This window comes from Condylura cristata, unplaced genomic scaffold, assembly GCF_000260355.1.
Source record: "Condylura cristata isolate star-nosed mole 26May11 unplaced genomic scaffold, ConCri1.0 scaffold00036, whole genome shotgun sequence".
Lineage (NCBI taxonomy): Eukaryota > Metazoa > Chordata > Mammalia > Eulipotyphla > Talpidae > Condylura > Condylura cristata.
Genome location: NW_004567137.1, coordinates 5798017 through 5820812, shown reverse-complemented (window position 1 = coordinate 5820812; position 22796 = coordinate 5798017). Strand labels below are relative to the sequence as shown.

Genomic DNA, 22796 nt, shown 5'->3' with positions numbered 1-22796 from the left:
AGATATCTGAACCACTTTAAGTGGGCTTCATATTTTTCCTTGCAGACCCAATAAAATTTATTTTACCATTAACTTGATAGACAAATATTTTATAAACCTGCTTGTAAATATACAGTTGTTCATTATAGTTCAATAATTTAACCATTATAATGATTGAAAATGTAATTAATTTTAATGTTTTATATGTGATAGAAGAGGTTTCTTTGGGGAATAGTAACTTCTAGATTAACAAAATATCTGAAATTGTATCATAAAATAAAATGGATAATTTTCTTTTAAATCAATGAAAGTGAACATCTCCTTCAGAAATTGAACCTATGAAATAATTTCAGCAAAGAAAACTATCTTGTATTTGTTCCTTATAAATGGATTTGGTTTCAGTAATGATTGTGTCTTTGGGAGGGATTTTATACACGGTTAATTTTTAACTGCATATGCCAAATAAATGTTAAATGTTGACTTAACTAATTTAAGCATAAATGTACTAAAGACACTTTTTTTTCATTTTAGCCAATTGTAATCAAAATTATTAGTAACTTATAAATAACACTAGTTTTCTCCAGTGATACTCTCTTAGTTTAGATTAGAGCATAACTATTTTTAGAGGAACTGATCACAACCATAAAAACTATAATTATAGCAAATTATTGTCAGTGCTGTGTGTGTGTGTGTGTGTGTGTGTGTGAAAGAGAGAGACAGAGACAGAAAGAGAAAGTGAAAGAAAGGATTAGGTGGGCATGAACTAGTAGATAGGAATGGAGAGGAGAGAGGCTTTATGTTCAATTTGATCATATTCCTATTTTCCACTCCCTATTCTTTTTTGGTCATCACGGAGCACAGAAAAAGAATGCAGTTTTAAGATCCTTCACAAAAATTATAAACCAATCAAATACCATAAAAGGCAGTGTGTTAACACAGCAAGATGCTATTCATAGCACCTTTTATCAGATGACTTCAAAGCATTTTAAGGATTACTATAATTTTTTGGTTTATTTTCTTTCGGGGAAAACTAAGATGAAAAATTTTGATACCTGGTGAATAAGCCATCAAAATAAGGGAAGCTACTGTGGGGGGTGTGGATCTGTTTTTATTTTGGTCCTGACAGTTTAGTCTCTTGCCATAGACCTTACTAAAAAAGAATGAACGTCTGAATTTCAGCAGTTAGAGGTCACCATTCACAATAACATTTTCACCTTCAAATAAAATAAAAACATGCAAAAAAAAAAAAGACCAAACGAAGTATTTTATCAATTCACTGGTGAATGTGTTAAGATTGGTTTCAGTCATGAATGCCCTCAGTGGCATCTTACCTGGAGCTAAAACAAAGTATTCTTGTAGCCCAAAGTCATGAAATGAAAACAAAGCATCTTTATAACATGGTGTAAAATAAGTATCCAGCAAACGTGAGAGGTGAACCCACATAAGTCAGAAAGAATTTTTTTAACAAAGACAGAGAACAAATTTTTAAAAATCTGTTTCACATTGTACATAATAACGATATAAAAACAAGTGTCTATTTTTTTTTCTTATCCAGAGTGCTTAAAAACAAAACAAAAACAAAAATATTGGCTCTAGATGACTGTGGCAATTAAATAACTAAAATGAGTGATGAGAACATAAGTTAATTCAGATTGAACGTGACCTTCCTATTAATTCACTCTTCTGTATTAAACATCAGAACCTGACATTGTTGGGGCCAAATTTTTTAAAAGGAGAAAACCTATGAAGGAGAAGTAAAACTGTGTGAGTGAGTATGTGTGTGTGTGTATATATGTATTTATGTGTATAAATATATATATATATATGTATGTGTGTGTATATATATATATATATATATATGAGTTGGAGATGGAAATTCATTTTAAATATCTAACAGCTTATTGGCTGCACTTCCAAATCAGAGCAGAATAAAATAGAAAGGGAGAAATAAATTATACATAACTTACTAATCTGGGAACAGCTGACCATTATTATTATTATTATTATTATTATTATTACTATTATTATTTTATCATCATCATCATTACAACACTAGCAAAAAGAGGCAGTTCAAATGAATATACAGTCATCAAAAAACAAACAGAAGAACAAACAAAACAAATTTCTGACATGCAGGATGTGATCAGCTCCTCCAAACAAAACCCTAGAGCAAGTCTTTTGAGAGAGAGAAAACTAAAAGTTAAAAAAGAAAAAAAAATATTTTTTTCTGCTTCATATAAAAAAAAAACGAAACTTTAGGGTCAGGTTTTGAGGGTGGGGAGGGGGTGGTGGACAGAAAATGATGACTGGAGTGAAACCACTGCACATCATCCAAGCTACTATTTGCAGGATTTACTGTCTGATGCCCCAGCACAAATAATGGCGACTGACTTTTAGTGAATTTTGATTTATTTGTATAGACCCTACAACTGCTGTGACGTTTGGCTGGCCCATAGGTTGCTGCTGTATGCACAGACTCTGCTGGAATCCAGTTGGATTTCAGGGGACCCAACACACAGCAAGCAAAGGGTGAGTAGTGGCCATGGTCATAGGACTTGACCAGGCTTCACTGGTTGGGATGCTATGATTTTTGATTGAATCCTGCTTTGCATGGCATGAGATGCACGTGGCCTACGATTCTTAAATGCTAATGGCCTCTACTTGTTTCATGTAGATATGGAAGATGTACTATAAAATCACCAGTTCCCATTTCCTGATGAGGAAAAGATGGAATGTTGAAAATATAATTTTGTGTTTCTGGAAAATGGTCACATAGTAAAGAAAACGATGATCACTTTCTTCAGAGTTATCAACAAGAAAAACAAAGAGTAATCATGAAGTAGCAAACATCAGTGGAACCAAATAATCGGGAAGGAGGGACATCTGGGAGCAGCTCACTTGTAGCTTCCATGTTCTACACACACCTCTAATACACAGGGCCACCTGATCTGCCCAATAATCATTGTAATAGAAATTTAAAAATAAAATTTCTGAGCCCTACACTGGTTGTCATTTGAAGTGCAAAGTCAAGGTCAAGGTTGCTTCCAGACCAGTCACTTAGGAGGATGTGGGATTTCATCCCCAGATGTGGGTTTAACTCACAATGGTCCAAGGTTATTTCTATTAGTACCTTAATCACACACATACATACACACAAAAATCCAAGATCAGAAAATATTTTTTCTCTAAATTTCTTATGTCTCTCTCTCTCTCTTTTCACCTGAGAACAGCACCTACAGTTTCCACTAAAAAAAAAAAAAAAAAAAAAAGTCAAATCTCACCAGCTGCTGGTATTTCAGGTTTTTTTAAGGGATTGTCTAAGATATAACACTGTCCTAACTTAAGAAAGATAGGGCGGGGGGGAATGAACTGGGTCAACACTTCAGTACAAATTTGGCACTTGCTCAAAGATGTAGTGTGGTGTGCAACAGATAAGGAAAATCCTCTAAAGAAAGTAGTTGCTGATTTTGTGGTGGATAGCAAGGAAGTTAAAAACAGGGTCTTATTCCCTCTCTCCTCCCCATGCACAGACTTCCATCTTAGAGTGTAGAGATGGAGAAGGCGGAGAGAAGAGAAACTCATCTTTCTTTTTTTCTGTCAGGTGCGTTACCAAAAAAAGAGAAGAAAAGGAAGAAAAAAAAGGAAAAGGAAAAAACCCAGAAACCCCAAAGAACAAAACAAAACTTATTCCTTTTAAAAATTGTAGCACAAAACAACAAAACACATTCACAAGCCACTTGTTGGCACTGTGTACCTGAGTGAGAATTTCTAGAACATTGTAGAACAAACAGCCATAAAGTTTATTTAAAAAAAAAAAAAAAAGTTGACGGGTAAGACTTCAGTGCTTGGATGTAGCAGCTGAATTACTGGCATATTTTACCCATAGCTTATTTCATTCTCCTTGTTGTTGATATTGTTGTTTGATTGTTGTATTTTTTTTTTCCTTTCAAGCCTTTTGAGGCTGAGGTCTATTAGTCAGCTGATGTCCCAACTATTTAAGACTAACAGTTAAAGTAACAGTCAGTGTATGAGAAAGTTAATGTGCTTGGCCACTGGTAAGGATGAACCAGCTAGGGCTTCTTGAAGTCCTAAGGTCACAACAATATCTTGTCCCTTATCAGTTGGCTTGTCCTGCAATATGGTTTTCACTGTCACTCCCATAATCTACATCTGGATCATCCTCTTCCTCATCGTACTCATCATATATTTCTCCGTTGATGTCCTCAGACTGTATCTCCTCTTTGATATGTGGCTCCTCTCCTTTCACACCGTAAGTGCTCTGGATAACAGGCATTCCAGGCTCCGGGCTGCTGGACACGCTTGAGTGCTCGGAGGGCAGGTGAGGGGAGGGCATTCCCGCCATGGCGATGGCTCCCGGGTACACAACTCCCGCCGTGGCGATGGGAATCTGTGCTTGTTGCCTGTCGGAGAGGAATTCCCAAAAGAGAGTGTGGGTCAGTGGGGACTTAAAAACAGGTTCCCCCTACAGAATTAAGTGTGCAGCTTGTCCAACTTTAACGTTATGATTTCACCCTATCGCCTAACTTTTACAAAGTACATCCTGCTTTGATGCTAACACAGGCTCTATGGATGAGAAGACATTTGCATGTGCTTCCCATTTACTTCTTAAAATAATTCTGTTCTATTTCTAGTCCATTTTATGCAAAGACTGAGGCGCAAGAAGATTAAGCAGAACTCACATCCTTGACGGCAAGTTATTTTTCCTTCACTAGAAAAGCAGAAAGTCTCTTAAAAGTTAAACCTTAGGGATAGTTTTTCATTAAGGATTTATTTATTTATGCATACAATAGCTGGGGTGTAGGCCAGAGATGCAGGGGGTGAGAGCATTCACCAGAGTGAGGAGCAGAGCAGGCAGCTCTACTGAAACACACTGCTGAGGGGAGCAGCAGAGGTCTACTGTGCCTCGTGGGTCAGCTCCCTGGCTGGGGATGAAACTCCTGCTGCAGTGGCTGCTGATAACCTCACAGTGCTGAGACTAAATCCCTTGTGCCACAAGGGAGGCCCCCCCTAAGGATAATTTAAACAGAACACCCCCCCAGGTCTCCCCCCATAAAACTTTACTGTCCTGAACTCAGGAGGACTGAGCTCTCTCCCACTGTCCATTATGCTGCAGGCATAGTTTCTGTGGGGACAGGAAGCAGTAATGAACACCAATTCTGGTGTTTCTAATATTTTAAGGGTGTAACAGTAGATTTCAAAAAGACTGTCAGATATTTTATTTTCCAACCAGCCTCTGACAGGGCTCACACGAGGGCCATTGCCCTGGGGGGTATTCTTTAGTCTCTGGATATACACTGTAGTCGGGTTCTTTTCCAAAATGCTGCTGCAGAACTGCACAAACTTGTGTCACGACTCTAAGTGCACAGGCACTGTTCCCCGGCCGACACCCAGCGGCCGTACCCCACGTTGAAGTACTGCCGCATCTCCTGCCGCCTGTTGCGCATGATGGCCTTGTACTCCCCAATGCGCAGCTTCTTGCCGTCCACGAGGCAGGTGCGTTTCGGCCTGGGCTTGTACTTGTAGTCGGGGTACTTCTCCAGGTGCTGCTTGCTGAGGCGGGCTTGTTCCTCGTAGTATGGCTGTTTCTCTAGGTTGGTCATAGCTTTCCAGCGAGATCCTAGGAAGAACAACAGGTTAGAATTCCTATCCGCCCATTTGTTGAGCATCCTCAAACGATAGCTGAGAATAAGCAAATCTGAAGTAAAAATGCCCAAGTCCAGAAAAACATAAAAATGTGTTTGAGGAGTGTTTCTATGATACAAGAAGTGAGAGGGACCCTAAGACGAGAGCTTGGTGGTTGTCTCCTCAAAAAATCAGTAGTCAAAAACACAGGCTCCTGGCAGCAGTATATACAATGTGTAATGTACTTATACATAGATAATTTAATGATGTGATTTTATATCTACCTTGGTTCATGAGGTAATTCAACAGTGAACTGAAAAGTTATGCAAAAACTCATTACATATGTTGAATCTGAGGTTAAATAGCCATGCTGGGGTACATTACTTCTATTCAGGTTTACACACACTTCTCATTCTCTTCAAAATGTTTACATATGCGTACATGAATGCTGACAATGAAAAATCCATTTAATGAAAATTTCCATTAACAAGTATGCACCAGCTAGCTACTATGTGCTAGATACTATGCAGAGTTTTGTGTCTGCTTCACTTTTCAGCATAATCTAGGTGAAGTCATCTACTAGATTTACTAAATCACACAACTTTCAGGTGGCAGGTCTGTGACTCATTCTAAGGTCTGAGGAGATTCAGAGTGGGCTACTGCAGTTGTCTGCACATCTATCTACTGCATAGAAGAGGGCAGGCATAGAACAATAACTATGCAGAGGAAGACTTTTCTGCTGAGTGACTTTTATAATGCATAAAAATGTCACTTACTGTGTTAAAAGTATTTGTTATTAATATTAACCCAAACATGCCCCTTGTCTCTTTTAATTTTGGTTTGGATCCAACTAGGATTGAGAAAAAACAACGGTAACTTAATTACAAATAGTTTATGCAAATTCTCAATATAAGTGCGGTTTAAAGTTTTGATTTTATGATAGTGGCTATGTGGAGCAGGCAAAGCAGTAGTCAATAGTAAGCCTTCTTTTTTACTAAGCATGTGAAAGAGTATCTATGTGCAGATGAAGTATGCCTTTATCTCCAAGTAATCAGCTGAACTCTTATCAAGCACTCAACCAAATCCCTACCAAATAGGCATCTGTGCTGTTGTCCTTATAGAACCTCCCATCTAAGCACGATCTTAAATGCTTTTGAATGGGTTCACTACTCAGTAGTGACCCGCTATGTAAAATGCAAATAGCTTACTGATGAACTGTTCTTCCCTATAAATGCAGAGGATTCCTCTGGGATGTCAGTTATCAAAGGAAGGCAGTAAAAAGGACCAGAGTTCTTCCTGTAGAGCTATTTCCTCTTGGAACATATGTTGCTTGCAGGGGCATATCCATGTTGGTGTTACAAAGACTGATGAACAGATTATTTCCAATCTAGACAGCCAACATTATTTTATTTATGACAGAGACCAAATAATAAAGATTAAGTTTCTAATTCTGTTCTCAAACTTGTGTAGAAATTACAACCTAAGTCAGTTGATGAGGTCTTATCTGTAGGTATAATATTGACCTCCTTATTGTCCAACGTTATTCTCTAGAGGTACCTGCAAACCACTGTGTTGTTTTCAGGGTGAGTATAGACATAGGTAAAGCTACACTGATACTGAATTGGATCATCTTTTCATGTAATTTCTTATCAGTATGTATATTAGACTTCTGAACCTTAGATTCAGGAGTAGAAAAGTCAGAAATTCCTGAATAATTATAGAAGTGTACCAAAAACATGTCAAGTATGGTTGATTGAACATTCATAAGTTGTCTTTATCACCAAATAGAACAAAGACACTAGAATTTGTAATTAGAATCTGAATTGCCAAAGACTCCTCCCTAATTCTAAATGTCTATAAGCTTCAAAAAAAAAAATAGGTTCCTCCGAGAAAGATTTTATTTATGTCATTTCAAGTTAGTTATATCTTGAATTGAGAAAACTGGTTTATAATGTTTTTTTAACTCTTCACAATTCCACAGTTTCTAAATACATCTACTCAGTAACTAAATCAATTTTTGTTTATATGCATGCATATTTAACCTAAGTTGTTACCACTGATATACTTTTACGTTTGCTTTTTTTTTTTAATATTAATGCATACAGAGTTGGGGTACAGGCTAGAGGTTCAGGGGCATGAGAGGATTCGCCAGAGATAGAGTAGGGAGCAGAAGTACACTGCTGAGGGGAGCAGTGAGTGGGTCAGGAGAGGTCTACCTTGCCATGTGGCTCACCTCCGGGGCGGGGATGGAACTCATGCTGAAGTGGCTTTAGCTTCTTTGTGCTGTGCTTTAACCTGCACCACCAGAGAGGGCCCACATTTGCTTTTTTAAACTAATGGCAAAATAGTAGTTTGTACTGTTATATTTGGGTGATAAAATTTAAGTGAAATTTTATCAGTTGCCTTAACTATAATGTAGATCTCAAAATTCTTATATAACTTTTGTTATGTTACTGACATAATATTAAGGTACAAAGCCGTAGAGATTTCAGATGTACTTTCTCATCTTGGAAGTCACTCCACGACCACCCCCAGATCTCCAGTCGCTACCTACTCATTGACTACCTCAAACTTACTCTCTTCCCCCACCTTCCCTGCTGATAACCTCAGTTCAGTTGTTGGAGTGTGTTTTTGCTTTTGTTCCATTTGCTTTTTTCCCATTATATGGTGTTTGTCTTTCTCCTTCTGAGTTAGCTCACTAAACATGAATGGACCTTGAGATCATGCTGCTGGAATAGCAAGGTTTCATCTTTTTTAATGGCTGAGTAGTATGCTGCAGTTTCTCAATCCACTCATTCATCCTTGGGAACTTAAGCTATTTCCATATCTTGGCTATTGTGAGCAGTACTACAAAAAGAGAGGGGTGCATGTATCTTTTGGAATTAGTGTTTTCATATTTTTCGGATAAATACCCAGAAATGGGTCTATAGGATCACAAGGCAATTCAATTTTCAAAATTTTGAGGAACCAAAATATACTGCTTTTCATAGTGGCTATATCAGTTTATATTCCCACCAACAGTTCATGAGGTTTCTTTTCTCTAAACCCATTCCAACACTTGCCATTTCTTGACTTTTAGATAATATGCATTCACATCATACAGTAGTATGGTTTGCCTAGTTCAATCTTCTGCCTATTGTTTCTTCACTAGGTAGCTTGTTTGTATTTTCATTGTATGGAATTTTGTGTGTGCATAAATAAACCTAAGGGAAAGTTTATGCTTCATAGCAACCTGCCCTGGAATATGAGAACTTTCTTCTTAGACTTATTACTGTGTGCATGATGAAGTCAGGGGTATGCAGTAGCAAACTGTTATGGTTACCTCTGTTCTTAAAGCTTACATTTCCAGTGGAGAAGAATACATTCAGCAAATATTTACAAAGTTTATTATTTTAATGATAATTGTGAAAAGTACAGAAAGCTATGAGACATATGACAAGGAGGTGGAATCAATCTTCTGTATGTAGTCAGGAAGGCTTGGTTGCAGAAATGGCTCCTAAGAGGGTTGAGAAGAAAAGTAAATCCTATATATATATAAATTGACATCTAAATATGGTAATGAATGGAATCATAAAATATGTTGACCCTTGATAATTTCTCAAAGTATTGCAGTGCAGAGGAGTGAGCTTGGGGACTAATGTCACTTTCATCTTTTTACTAATAACTTCTGAATGGGGTTGACCAAAGGCCAGTGTGGTTTCAGTGCTTTGCAGGCACAACATTGCTGCAGTGTAAACCCTAGGATAGTAGGAGAGAATGGTAAGAAACATTTTTTGATGTCCTTAAGAGATGAAAACATTTGCTTGAGTTGGGTGTAGCTATGTGATTAGCTGGCGCCATACACAGGGAGCAAGTTTCATGCTTTTTTCAGAGAGCCAGCCTCTTGTAGTGAAGGAGGAGTGAGTAAAACTTATTCAATGCCCAAAATAAGAAGAAAAAAAAAAAGTAACGACAGTGCTGCTTTCCTTCCTAAAACTGGCAGCACAATTCCAGAAGTTTGAGCTGCGCTACATTGTCATCTCCATGGGGTCTGTAATGAATCTGCACATTTTATTTCAATGACTGTATATCTAATCAGAAAAAGATGTCCCCATCCCATGATCTAGGGCCAAACAGTAAAAGGTGATTCCTTATGTTAACAATTTCAGCAGAATGGCTTATTAAAACCAGATTTTAGGGTATTATAAAATGCTTAGAAGCCCTTTAAAATGTCAACCAGGATCCCCAGAGACTACGTAAAATGTCAACCCAGCTCAAGCGCCTGTTTTAAGCAGAATGAATTAGCGACATGCTGTCGGAGGCTGTTATCCAAAACAATCAGTAAAGAGGAAAACACCAAGCTTTCTTTGTACTTTTATATGAAATGGGCCATTTAGAATGATCTTGTGGATGTGTGAAGACCACTTATTTTGTTTGAAGCTATGACTGAATACTGAGGTCCCAGACACCTGAGTGGTTCCTTTTTCTTGTTCTAGCTTTAATTAATACAATTTTATCAAAGTCTGAAATTAAGCAATACTATTTCATGTAACTATCATGATCATCAATATTCTCTTCTTCAAATCAGAAAGGAAATCTTTCAACCTGTCATTTCTTTTCCATCAAGGTTTTTGTTGCCTTTCTCAAATACTATATGAAAATGCATTTCTTACTCTGAGGAAGTTTTAATCAGTGGCTGTCCTTTTTCTAAAAATATTAGCCATATGAATTGAATGATGTTAAAGACAATTTAAACAATCTTCATCGTTTTTAAAATTTTATTTTATTCTTTTTCATAGTTATAAAAATAGGTAAGAAAATGCATTTCCTTTTGATCAGTTCACTATCTGATTATACATAGCTATATTTCTATACATATATTTTCTAGGACTTTACATGTTCAGATATTTTGAAATAACACTTAAAGATCTCAAAAATCATTTTAGATGAAGAGTTAGACACAAGTTTAAGTTTTTGTTTGTTCTGCTTTCACTACAAAAGCCTCTTGCAGAAGGGGTGGCCTCTGTCACTACTGTTGAGAGTGTGGGAACATGACAGCTCCTGATTAGTTCTAGAGTGTGAAGGATCAAGTCCATGCAATTCTAAATGCATTGTGGATCTGAATGAAACTTTAACAAAACCAATCCAAATTATTCAGGTAAAAATTTGCCACTATAAGACAGAGAACAACTTAGGTTGTCCATGAAGAGGAATGAGACAATATCAAGAGATAAGCACATACAAAATGAAATCTATCCTCCTCTTATTCCTAGGACGTAAAGTGGTCTATTATAACAATCTCTTTCTCACCTATTTTTTCCTGTGTGGTGTACACAAGGTAAATATGTACTTTGTTATCTGTTCAGCTAAAGCTTTAATGGCATGAAAGATCTTTTCTTAATGATACTGAACATGCCAAAAGATACTAAAAGCACAAATTAAAAACTGCACATTTATATCTTTCTTCTGACTATCTAAACTGATTTTCAAATACAATAGAAGGAAAACAGTAGACATGATCAATACTGGCTAAGGTAAGTGAACTTCTCCCCATTCTTAGTAAAGGGAAAACATTACAGTAATACATATATATAGCCACACAACTGGATTAACTACAGAAATTACACACATCTCATCAAAAAGAAAAGGATCAATGGCGGTGCTTATAAGCAGATAGCAAGACAACCTGGTAGAATTCTTCTTGTCTCTTTGAGTAAATGCAGAAAACAGAACTACATTCTGTATTTTTCCTTACCCAATATCTTGCTGATGTTGGAGTTGTGCATGTCAGGAAAGGCCTGGAGGATCTTCCTTCGTTCATCTTTAGCCCATACCATGAAGGCATTCATAGGGCGCTTTATGTGAGGTTCGTTGCTACCACGCCCCCTGGATTCTCTATAAATTCTTGATTCTGAGACTCCAGCACTTCCTAAAAGTAGGGAACATTGCTTCACATTAATGTTTGAACGTTCAGGGATTCCCTTCTGTGCGTGACTGTTTTATACTCTACTAAGTTATAAAAATATACATCTGATAGTGGTAGCTCCAGTTCTTAAAACAGATACTTATTTGCAAATGCACTTTTGTTTTTAATAATTTCTGTTTATAGTTCCTCTTTTAATGGACTGTCTCCCCATTTACTTTCAAGGGCACACAATAAATCTGGATTGTGATATAGACGAGAGAGAACAGTTGGAGCAGATCACTAGCAACGACAGAATGGATGACTCCAGGTGAGGATCTGTCTCTGCTCCTCAAGACTGTCAGAACAGGGAGTATTTGTGCCCTCTTCCTCTTTTTGAGCTTATGTAAATAAAAACATTGTCACATAAAATTTTGAGGTTAAAATACAATGCAATACACCTCTTTCTAGATGTCTGGCTGTACTTTGAGATTATGTGTTAATAAATGCTTCAGGTTTGCTGATACAGCAATGCTAGTCTGCTTCCTAAAAGCTATTTGAAAATGGCAGGAAAAAGAACAAATGAAAAGTTACAAGATTTCTTCACATGAAGTATACAGCCACAAAATAGAATATTCATTCCCCTGAACTTCCCTCCAGGACCTAAGTTCTCCAGAGAGCCCCCATTAATAAATACATTCCAATCAGCAAGACTTGAGATAATAAAACACAAGCGAGAGTCACAGGGTGCTGGCAAGTCTAGACCTCAGGAGACTCCCAGATTAAACAAGATGCACAGAAACTTGCATTTGATCAAAAAAAGAGAAGCAAATGTAGAATTACAACACTATCTTTTCTGGTTCATCATTACAGATGTATTTTGGTGGCCTATACACATTTACTTTCTGATTTTCAGAGATTTCATTATTACTGTGTGTACCGTTCTCTTTATTCTTCATAGTCTTCTTTCATTTCATTGAATGATTAAGAATCAACTAAATCTACTCATATTTAAGATGTCTACAGCAATTCCAACATTGCGAAGGCGAATGGATGATTATAAGTAAGAACTGTTGGTGGACTTTCTTATTCATAATGTGCTCTTCAGCCTGATGAACACTGGAAAATGTTTTTGCTTGCTTCAAAGCATGCCTGAATTTGATAACAGCAACAAGCTTTAATGCTGAATATCATGTACTAATACATATATAATAAACCCATTTTACTTATTAGTACTACTGAATGTTAATACCATATTTCATGTATTTTCTCTTTTATTGAGAAAAATCAGTGCTGATACATCGAAAGAGCCTCTGAAATGGGATTGTAAATAGCAAATAATCATTTGCATATCTGCCTGTATCAATGTAAGCAACAGAATGGACATTGTGGGAATTCATCAAAGCTAAATAAGATTTTGTGTGTGTGCTTATGCCAGGTTCACCTTAAACAAGTGAAGTGGGAAATATTTGGACACAATAGGCCAGAAAGCAGAGACTTGTCTTGGATAGTCAAGTGAATAAAATACAGTTTTGACAGAACTATGTGATTAAATGTTGTCTTCACCCTCCAGGAGTGTAGTACTGGAGTGAAAAACAAAATTGGCTGAAGGCACAGAACTGACAGCTATGTATTTGGGAGATTCTCCTCATAGTGACAAAAAAAGACATGAGATAAATACACATTTCAGGAAAGTTACTTTGGGGATAAGATTTAGGAAGGTGAGAGGGTGACCCAGACATTTGCCTTGGACTCAGGAGCAAGGTGTGGCATGTCTTCTTGGTAATATGCACCTCCCAGGAGACTATGCTAGGGACTCAGGAGGTGACACTGTGAGAACTTATGTGTGCTCAGGCATGAGGGGGTATTTTTAGTACTTTTAATTGGCATTAAATAAATACGTCTGCACACTACTGAGAGAGAAATGAAAATTTGCACAAACCGTCAGAATCTCCACTCATGTTAAAGTCCATCATGGCGTGGCTAAATTTTCCTTCTTCATTCTGTTTAACTGCCAGTTGTTGAGTCAGACTCTCCAGTGTTGTTTTTTCCTTAAAATAAGAAATTTCTAATGAGTGCTCAAACTGGAAAATACAGTGCTTAATCAAAACTATTTGGGACATATTATTTCCAAGCTAAGTATTTCAGTGATTAAGAAAACATATACAATAAAAGGTTTACAACCTTTTCTAGCATTCTCCATCATCCCTCTGAGGCCAATGTGGTTTCCAAAGCAGCTTTAAGGAAAGCATCTATTGGACTTCATCACTAATTTTAGGACAATTATTGATACAAGAAAATAGTAACAACAACAACAAAAAACTTTAAGTATATTGCATGTAAAGACTTAACTAAAATTCCTACCAAGCACCAACAGGGTATTGAGATTTTTAACATAGTACATACTTTACTACTATGTCCAATGTAATACTTACATTCTCTTAATTTAGTGGCCTTGAAACTCCTTTTCTCTGTTGTTAAGTATAAAGTATTGTAGGAAACTAGATACAACATAGTTTATATGAATATTAGTTCTAGAGGAATTTACTATGCCAGCATCAAAATCAGTTATATTTAAAATGTAGAACTTGACCTAGTTTGGATTATGCATGAAATTGTTTTCAGTTGCTTTATATGTTCTGGATTTCTTTTGCTCAAGAGCTTGTTGTGTCTATGCATCTAAGCTCAGGAGTACCAAGGACACCAGCTTAACAGACTTTATAGTGAATGTAGCTGTTAAAATAGAAGACAGTTACATTAAATGAGCTGAATTCCATCAACTTGTTCTGAATGCCTAGGGTTGGTGAAGGCGTCACAGTCCTTTCTTTGGGACACATACAGGCATGGATTGCCTCTCAGATTTTAGTTTAACACTGTACAAGGCAATAATGCTCCCTATTTTCTAGCGTGCACTCCATTCTTAAGTCCAATCTTTCAAGAGGAAAAAGCAAAATGAAGGCTACTGTAGTTAAACAAAAAAAGGATGAAATGTTAAGTGAGTTCTAAATTTCTGAAATAAGTTCTATGGACTGTGTGCCACTTACCCAGAGGCTAAAACTAGCAAATGAGGAGCGAAAAAGTCACATTTTTTACAAATAAGTAACCTCCAAAGTACAATTAGAAACCCTAAAGTAGAACCTACAATACTTTCAAGAAGGTGGCAGTAGGAGATGGTGAAATTCAACACAGTAAGCTGCTGTTTTTATGAACCTGTGCACAGTCATTAAAGCTAACTCTCAGACATGTGAAAAGGAAAAACGAAGAATTGGTGAACATGACTTTAATGAAAACATCTTGCAACAGCATGTAAATCAAAATGGTAACACGGTCACATTTCAGTGACAATATATTGGGAAATGTGGTGATATAATAAATCTATAGTAGTTATAAGGTTAATATATAGTAACTCATATGACAAAAAACTGCCATATTATCCATATGAAAATGGTTTCTGTAGAGAGAGTGTGTGTGTGTGTGTGTGTATCTCATGTATATATATGTATACACACACACACGCACATATATAAATTGAGGTTTTAATTATAGAGGTAGGTAAAGATCTGTATGTTGACAGGAGTCTAGAAAATGTAACTAAACCACTACTGCATGACTGAATATAAGACCAGTTGTTACAAGTTTAAGTTTAATCTATTCAAGCATGTAAGAGGAGAAGGAATGAGCCAAAAATTACAAAGGACAGATGCTAGTTCACTGTGAAGACTTCTTTTTGTATCCCACCCAGCCCAGCTGTTCTCTCTAAAAGAATGCACCTATGCACTTTCATTTGTTAAATACTTCCCAAAATCCTCTTTATATGTGCAAATATTACTGAAAAGGCAAATTTTTAGAATTAATGCCTTGTAAACAGACAGCTGAAACAAAACAAGGGCAGTAGTGACCCAGCGGGAAGGTGTTGAAAAATGGAAAAGAGCTAACAAATTGAGTTTTAAGGAAACTTTTGATGGGTTTAGGTGACAGTATGAATACAATTTATAATCTTAGTGACAACTAGTCCTGATTATTTAAAAAGAGTAGCCCACACCCTCAATTTTAGATCCGTTTTGTAGCAAAGATCTAGGTGGTATTTAACATACTTTATGGTCCTCTATATTAAAACGCCAAGTCATTAGTTTTCTTTTACACTACCTTTTTTCTATCAGAAATAATGCAAAACACACACACATTTGTGGAACTACTTGATAAATTTCTGATGTGCTGAGAGCACAAAATGAGTAACTACTACAAGTAGACAAGATGATATAGTCTTAAGACATTTCTAAGTAGGGACCAAACAAATTGACCTGTATTGCTCTCAAGTAAAAAACTATCAAAAGTAATAGAATTAACATTTAAGACATCTTTTGGAAAGCTGAGTCCTTTAGCTTACTAATTAAACCTTATATAACTTCAGAAATTTACTAAAATGAAGGTGAAAGAGTAGGTCAAGTCTGTTTTAATTAAAAAAAAATCTGATGGTAGACTGACTTGAATACAAAGGTCTAACTGAATTAGATCTCATCTGCAGAGGCAAATAAAGGCCTTATATTTCCTTGGAGTCAACTGAGTAATGCTAAAATATATTTGGAGGCCTTACTAGTACATTGACCATGGACCCTGTGGCTATCAAGTGACTTGTATAGTAGAAAACAATTTTCGCATTTATTTGCAATAACTTTTTGCATACAAAACCAGTGGGAATCAACAAGGAGGGTTAAGTTAGGAACTATCTAAAGAGGCAGGCAGTTAAGTAGGACTAGTTAGTCCAGACCTGTATTTTGTTTACCAACAACATTGTAAATGCTGCCATATGCAAAAACATGGATGGACACAGAGAGGGAATTATGACAATGAGCCAAAAAAAAAAAAAATAAAGCAACTTTTGGCCTGTAGGATCAATTCCCACTTACCAAAGGGGAAGGGGAGAAAGGTTGATAAGTAGGAAAAGGGGGACGATGAAAGGTAGATTTGGACTTTTAGTGGTGACTTAATGTAAACACACTGATTCTCAATGATGAACAGCTGAAACACATTTTCTAAATCAAAAATATAGAAATTGTTCATTCTAACTATTGAAGAATGCCCCTCTCCCCCACCGATGCATTTAAAAATAAGAATTTTGGTAGCAACTTTAAAAATTGTTGAGATTTTTTTTCTTTCTACTTGTTCGACTATGACAATGTATTTTATCCTTTTTCTCCATTTATTGCTCCATTACTTCAAGTTACTCAGGAAAGAATTTAAAATTCATCACATTCGTAAAAGTTCAAAGGAACATCCTTTGTTGATGTATCATAGGGCAGTCAAAACAAAGAAGCACAAGAGCTGTACTGTAGAGTAGATAGATATTTTCTTAGTTACACAAACCTAAATTAAACAGTGCATGAGTGGATGGTTCCTCCATTGCTCCTTGAAATTGGGATTTGTGTAAGTGATGCACTTTGTTCTCCACCAGACACATACACACACATAGACAGGCAGGCTGTGGATCAGCTATCCTAATGGACATCCCTGAAATAAAGCTCACAAAGCTATAAAACTCATAAAAAGCACATGCATGAAATGACAGAATTGAGTGTGACTGTCAAATGTTGACTCAGTAACAGTTAAAGCCCTTCTGGCTGTACTTTTTTATGGTTCTTTCTGTCCTAATGACATGGGAAGAAGAAAGAAACAAAAGAGGTTTTTAACCCTTCAATTATGTGAACCTCAAAGGCCACCAATAATGATAAGCCCATTATGATATTATAATCTTTTGTCAGTTGGAGTTGTTTTATTTTTCCACCAACTTCAATAAAATCAAAAGGAAAAGCCATGCGTCCATCTCCTCAACCTCATGGCTTCACCCATTCTGAGGTTGCCGTTTTCTCAACAATAACCACATGCCCACAAAAACTAAGAGCATAAGTGGAAAGAGTTGTTAATTACATAAAAGTATACATGCATCGGGCCCTCCCTGGTGGTGCAGCGGGTGAAAGCACTGCACTAAGAAGCATAAGCCACTTCCTCAGGAGTTTGATCCCCACCTGCCCCGGAGGAGATCCATATGACATGGCAGACCTCTCCTGACCCGCCCGCTGCTCCCCTCTGCAGTGTACTTCATAGATCTGCCTGTTCTGCTCCCCACTCTGTCCCTGGTGAATCATCTCATCCTCTGCATCTCTGGCCTGCACCCCAGTTCTGTATGAATAAATAAATCTTAAAGAAAAAAAAGTATACATGCATCTATACATCCTACCAATTAAAATACAAATTGAAATCTTTTGTGGTCAAAAGTGAATTTTCCATAGGACATTCTAAGTACTTGGAATTCTGCTAGCCTTCCATTAGAGAATGACAGACAAACACAAACTGCGGGGTTGGAAATATGCAGCCATACCTCTGGGCTGCTTATCTAAAAATCAGCCATATTTAATCCTCATTCTCCCCTCTTTGTAAACTTAAGAGTTCCCCTATATAACAAACTGAAGCATAATTTTGTTCCACAATCTAATTTCTTTTTATGAAATTTGGCAGCCAGATATATGAAATGCTTATTGGAGTATAATTCCTGCTAAATTTCTTACAAAGTTGTTTTCATCAGGCATTCTGATGCAGTATTGGCAGATAATTTTTTTTTTTAGGAAGTATTATGGAGTTGAAGATAGAAGGAAGGAAACACAGTTTCTATGAATTCAAGACTGCTAAGTCTAGGTCAATATAACTTTCCAGGATAGTAAAATGACTTGTAGAACAAAAAGTGATTCTGTATTTATTAGTGTTAATTTGACTTAAATTAAGAGGATATTAGAAAGTTGATGACAAATAACTAATTTTTCATAAATGAATAGAGAAATTTGTGGTGAGCAGCTTAGGTATTTAATACATGTTGTACAACTCCTGTAAAGATTAGCTAAGGGAACTTAGAGGATGTCATGATGGGGAGCAGCTAATAGGGATTCATTAAGGAAACTGTTATAATGACTACACACACACACACACACACACACACATATTTTCCTATAGGAATTGCAGTGACCATATGGTTTTGAACTCACTCAGTCCTGGATTATGTTCCTATTAATATCCTTATCATGATGGAGAAATTTCAAACAACCCTGGAAATGAGCATTGAAGGAGGTGGACAGATGAGTCTGACAATAGTTGTGTTTAAGTATCTTATGAATCTGCAAGTTTAAGAAGAATCAAGGTCTGTAATTTGTGAAGCAGAAAAATTTGACTGTATACAGGTAAGCAATAGAACACTGACCAATACTGGAAGTTATTGGGTAAAAGGCATCTCAGAAGAGTCATAGCTGTCTATACACAGAAACAACTACCTCAGCATAACAAAAAGTTCACCTCCCTGGAGGATTTCAAGTTATTAGCCATATTTAGAGACTGAAGAGGTAATTCATGTCAGATGACAGGGTGGATTAAAGGCCATTTTCATTTTCTTTCAAACCTGTATTTCTATCCATAAATTATAATCAGTTAACAGCCTTTGAAGAAATTAAGTTTCAAAACTTAAAGGAACACTATTTAAAACTGAGAATTCCATAGTCATTTTCTTAAATTCAAGGATATTCCAAATTATGAAAAAAATCTGGTTGTTGAGATATATTTTTTGTGCGGAGACTGTCCCAAAATAATTATTTACAGATTTAGACAGTTTGTAAAAGATAGTTATATGCCCAAATTCAACATTACTAATTCAGTTCTTAAAACAAAAAACCCTGCCAGTAGTGAGAAGCTGCCAAGCTGAGGGGTATAATGCACGGAACGGTCGCTCCAAGAAGTTGGTAGGAAACGAATCCTTCACCCGGAAAGTTCACTCAGTCACTGCTGACAGTGAAACACGGGTGCCTGCTTACCAATCAAAGAGGGGCTTATGCATGCTCATGTGAAGGAGAGAAAACTAAGACCTGGAGTTTCAGATGACTACCTATGTAGTCAGCATAAACTGAAGTCTAAAAAAATCAATTTTTTCCTCCCCCACTGAGACAGATGCAGATTCGGTGCACACAGAATCAAGTCAGAGGGGTTAATGGGAGAAAAATCCAGGAGACCAAGAAAAAAAAAAAAAAACAGAATTCACAAGCTACACAGGATGTCTGTAGGTGGGAGGGCCACACACATAAACAGAAAACTGGAATGCCCTCTGACGAGAACTGTTCTATAACAGTGGGCAACTTGGTTATTGAGCTACATATTGGATTTTCTCTTTAATTTTTCCTTTTCCTGAAATAAAAGCTGTAACACTGTCAGTATTCTTATGAATGCAGCCTCAAAATACGCACCACGGCATGGGCCGGAGAGGGCTGGGCACAGAGGTGGACAAGCGCTGGCTACATTTGCAACTTCTATGCCTGGTCCTCTAGACTGGCCCTCATGCCAGAAAACGTTGGTCTAAAAGACTGACCAGTTGAGCTACTCCTATGCCTCATAAGCACGTCATTCTCGTTTGTAAAAGGGGAGCAAAGGCGTGATTGGAAAGTTTCAGTGACACCCTGGGGAACAGGAAAATATTTGGAAATTAGAACTTAACTTTTAAACTGTATTGCGGAGCATACATTACCTCACTATCAATAAAGTAATTAAATACAAATGTCCATAATTATTCCAGTGCCATCCTGCTCAACTGTCTTGAAGAGAGCTGCCTGGCTGTGAGGATGAGGACAGAAGGAACAAAAGACCATTCTTAACCAACCAGAAATTTAGAAGTAACATTTCTCAACGACAACCAAAGTAATCTTACTTTGTTTTTAAAGATTTAGATAAATTAGAAACGTGGGGACTGAAATGTAAATTTACCCCCCCATCATCTTGGCATAATTACTGTAGACCTTTGTTATATATTCTAACTTTCAGCAATTCACTATTGTACTATACCTTTAAAGTACCTTGATCACTCTCTGCATAGTGTTTTCAAACTTGCTTTTTTCAGGAACACTACTGTGAGCATATTCTTGAGTGAACAGACAATTTCAATCACCAGAGAGGCCTGTGGGTATCTATCTGTGAGCCCAATTTGGCATGCCCTGCGTGTCTCATTTTATTGGACCGTCCTGCACTAACCCCTCTACCAGAATGATGTAAAGAACACAAGACTCTCTGTTTGAAAACATGCACAGCTTTTCTAGGCTTGAAAATTAAACCATAAAAAGTTTACTGAAAAAAAAAAAAAAACCTTTAAAAAGCTCCTTAAAAACTCACACCATAATTGCTCCCCACCAAGCGTGGGCACTTGCTAGCTGCAAGTAGTGGCACGGTGACAAATGTAGCAAAGCTGAAAGCGGGCTATACTAAGAGAAAGAAAGTCTTCCACTGGCCATCTGTGAAAATAAGGCATGTGGCCATTAAATGCAGAGGCTGTAAATATACACAAACTCCATGAAGCAAATGGCAAAAAAGGACTAAACTTCAAGCTCAAACAAATCAAAATGTTTAATGCATAGTTACCACTGCTGGACGAAAACAGCTCTGATCTTTGCAGGCTGCAAACTCGGCATGTATTTCAATTAAATACCCCAAAAAGAAAAGAAAGAAAAAGAAAGAAATGAAAAGACACGCAAAACGAGGAAAAAAAAAAAAGCCATCTGGAACAAAGGGCTATAGACAGCCTATACTCAATTTCTAGAAACAAACAGCCCCTTCAACATGCACCAGCCTGTCGAGAATGTCGATAGGAATTATTGAAAGGCTGACATATCGAGTGATGGATGGGTGATGACATAATACCTATTTGCCTTTTTGTCATGGTCTTTGAAAACTGGCTGCTCTGTGCTGATAATATTCACTAAGGGGTTTTCCTGGCCCCTCCTGTCCCATAAGAAGTGTTCAGCTAAGACACTCAGAATTCAGAAGGTTTTATGGATAAAAAACAAAAGAAAAGAAAACCCAAGGATCAAATGCCAACTTGCACATAAAAAGCTGGTCTAGATTTTCTAATAATCAGTTGCCTAGAAAGCAGCTCCCCACCCATTTTATATAAAATCTTAGAATAGAGACTCCAAAAATAAAAAGGCAAATAGTTAACTTCAGATTTTATGTATCTTTCAAAGTTATCAAGTCATTATATGTAAAAACTACACATGCTAACCTTTATAAAGAGAAAATATTAATTCTTTGGACTAACTTAATTTGTCCCCAGGTAATTTCTGACCAAAGGATTTTAAATTTGGGGGATTAAAAAAAAACAACAACACACACACTAGTAAAATCTGCTTGACCACACTGTTGCAAAGATCTCACTTCTTCGTTTATCCAACATGCCTTCCTCTTTCATAAAAATTCTCTAGCCACTGAAAAATCTAGTCCTAATTGAACTTCTTGTAGCTGAAGGCAACAACTACACAAGCCATCCATAAATCATTCATTAATTGTAGCATCTTCCACTGAATGCAGAAGCTTGGGTGCCTTCAGATCTACTTTTTCAAAGCAAAGCCAATAATCCACAACTCCTCACATCCCTGCTTCTTATCTAAGGAAAGGCGCATGTGTTAGATAATGCCGAACTAGATACACAGTGTCAGTTTCTGAAGAGTTAACACTGCCAGCCCCATCCATCAGATGGCTAGCGAAGCATCAGGAAAGAATGATGGATGTAAAATTATTACAGGGCTGCCATCCCATACACTTACTGCCATTTGTAACTAATGCTGGGACTGACATACTTTTTTTCATTATTAAACATCCACATTAAGTCAACATTGGTCACTGTCATTTCATGTTTGGCACTCTGCTAAAGGGAAAGGAAAGGGTTGACAACGGCAGAAAAGGAGAAGCTCTAATGCATGATTTTCCAAGTGTGAGGGTAATAAATTTAACCTGTATTTACAAATCAGTTTTTATAGTCTGTGCTAAGGCTTCTTATGAATATGTCTGACAACCAAAAAGAGAAACACGTGTCATTAGTAACTATCACTTAAACATACATGTTATTTACCTAATTTACTTCTTAGTCTATGGAAATCTGCAAAGACTTTTCTCTGAACATCAGACAGAAAATTAAGACATTTTCCTAGCCATTCTTTTTTGCAGCTATAGATGAGCTCACAGCATGTGTATTTAATTACAGGTACTCAGTAGTCAAATAATGTTTGGTGAATAAATTCTCTACTTTTACATGTACATTAATATATTTGCAGGTTTATTTTGTAAGTGACATCTCTTATAGATGAAAACCAATATAAAACATAACCTTATCATGTAGATAGCATGTGTGTGAGAATATAGTCACTGATTTAATTTATAACTATGCAATGTTTTCTTGTGCACATACATCTTACATACATTGTGTAAGCAATTTAATTCT

At 36.8% G+C, this 22796-nt stretch overlaps 1 protein-coding gene across 6 annotated transcripts in view; it reads right to left on the bottom strand.

The window, feature by feature from the left end:
- Positions 1 to 2053: 2053 nt before the first annotated feature.
- Positions 2054 to 22796, bottom strand: part of SOX5 (SRY (sex determining region Y)-box 5) — a 695778-nt gene continuing 675035 nt past the window's right edge. For 4 of the 6 annotated variants that reach the window (XM_012732907.1, XM_012732908.1, XM_004693208.2 and 1 more), the window contains 4 exons: positions 13446 to 13554; positions 11357 to 11530; positions 5401 to 5617; positions 2054 to 4400 (listed from right to left, as the gene is read on the bottom strand). In XM_012732907.1, the coding sequence (XP_012588361.1) occupies positions 4097 to 4400; positions 5401 to 5617; positions 11357 to 11530; positions 13446 to 13554 (804 nt within the window). In that variant the 3' untranslated portion in view covers positions 2054 to 4096. The remainder of the gene's footprint in view (positions 4401 to 5400; positions 5618 to 11356; positions 11531 to 13445; positions 13555 to 22796) is intronic. The other 2 variants (XM_004693209.2, XM_004693212.2) reach the window with 2 other exon arrangements.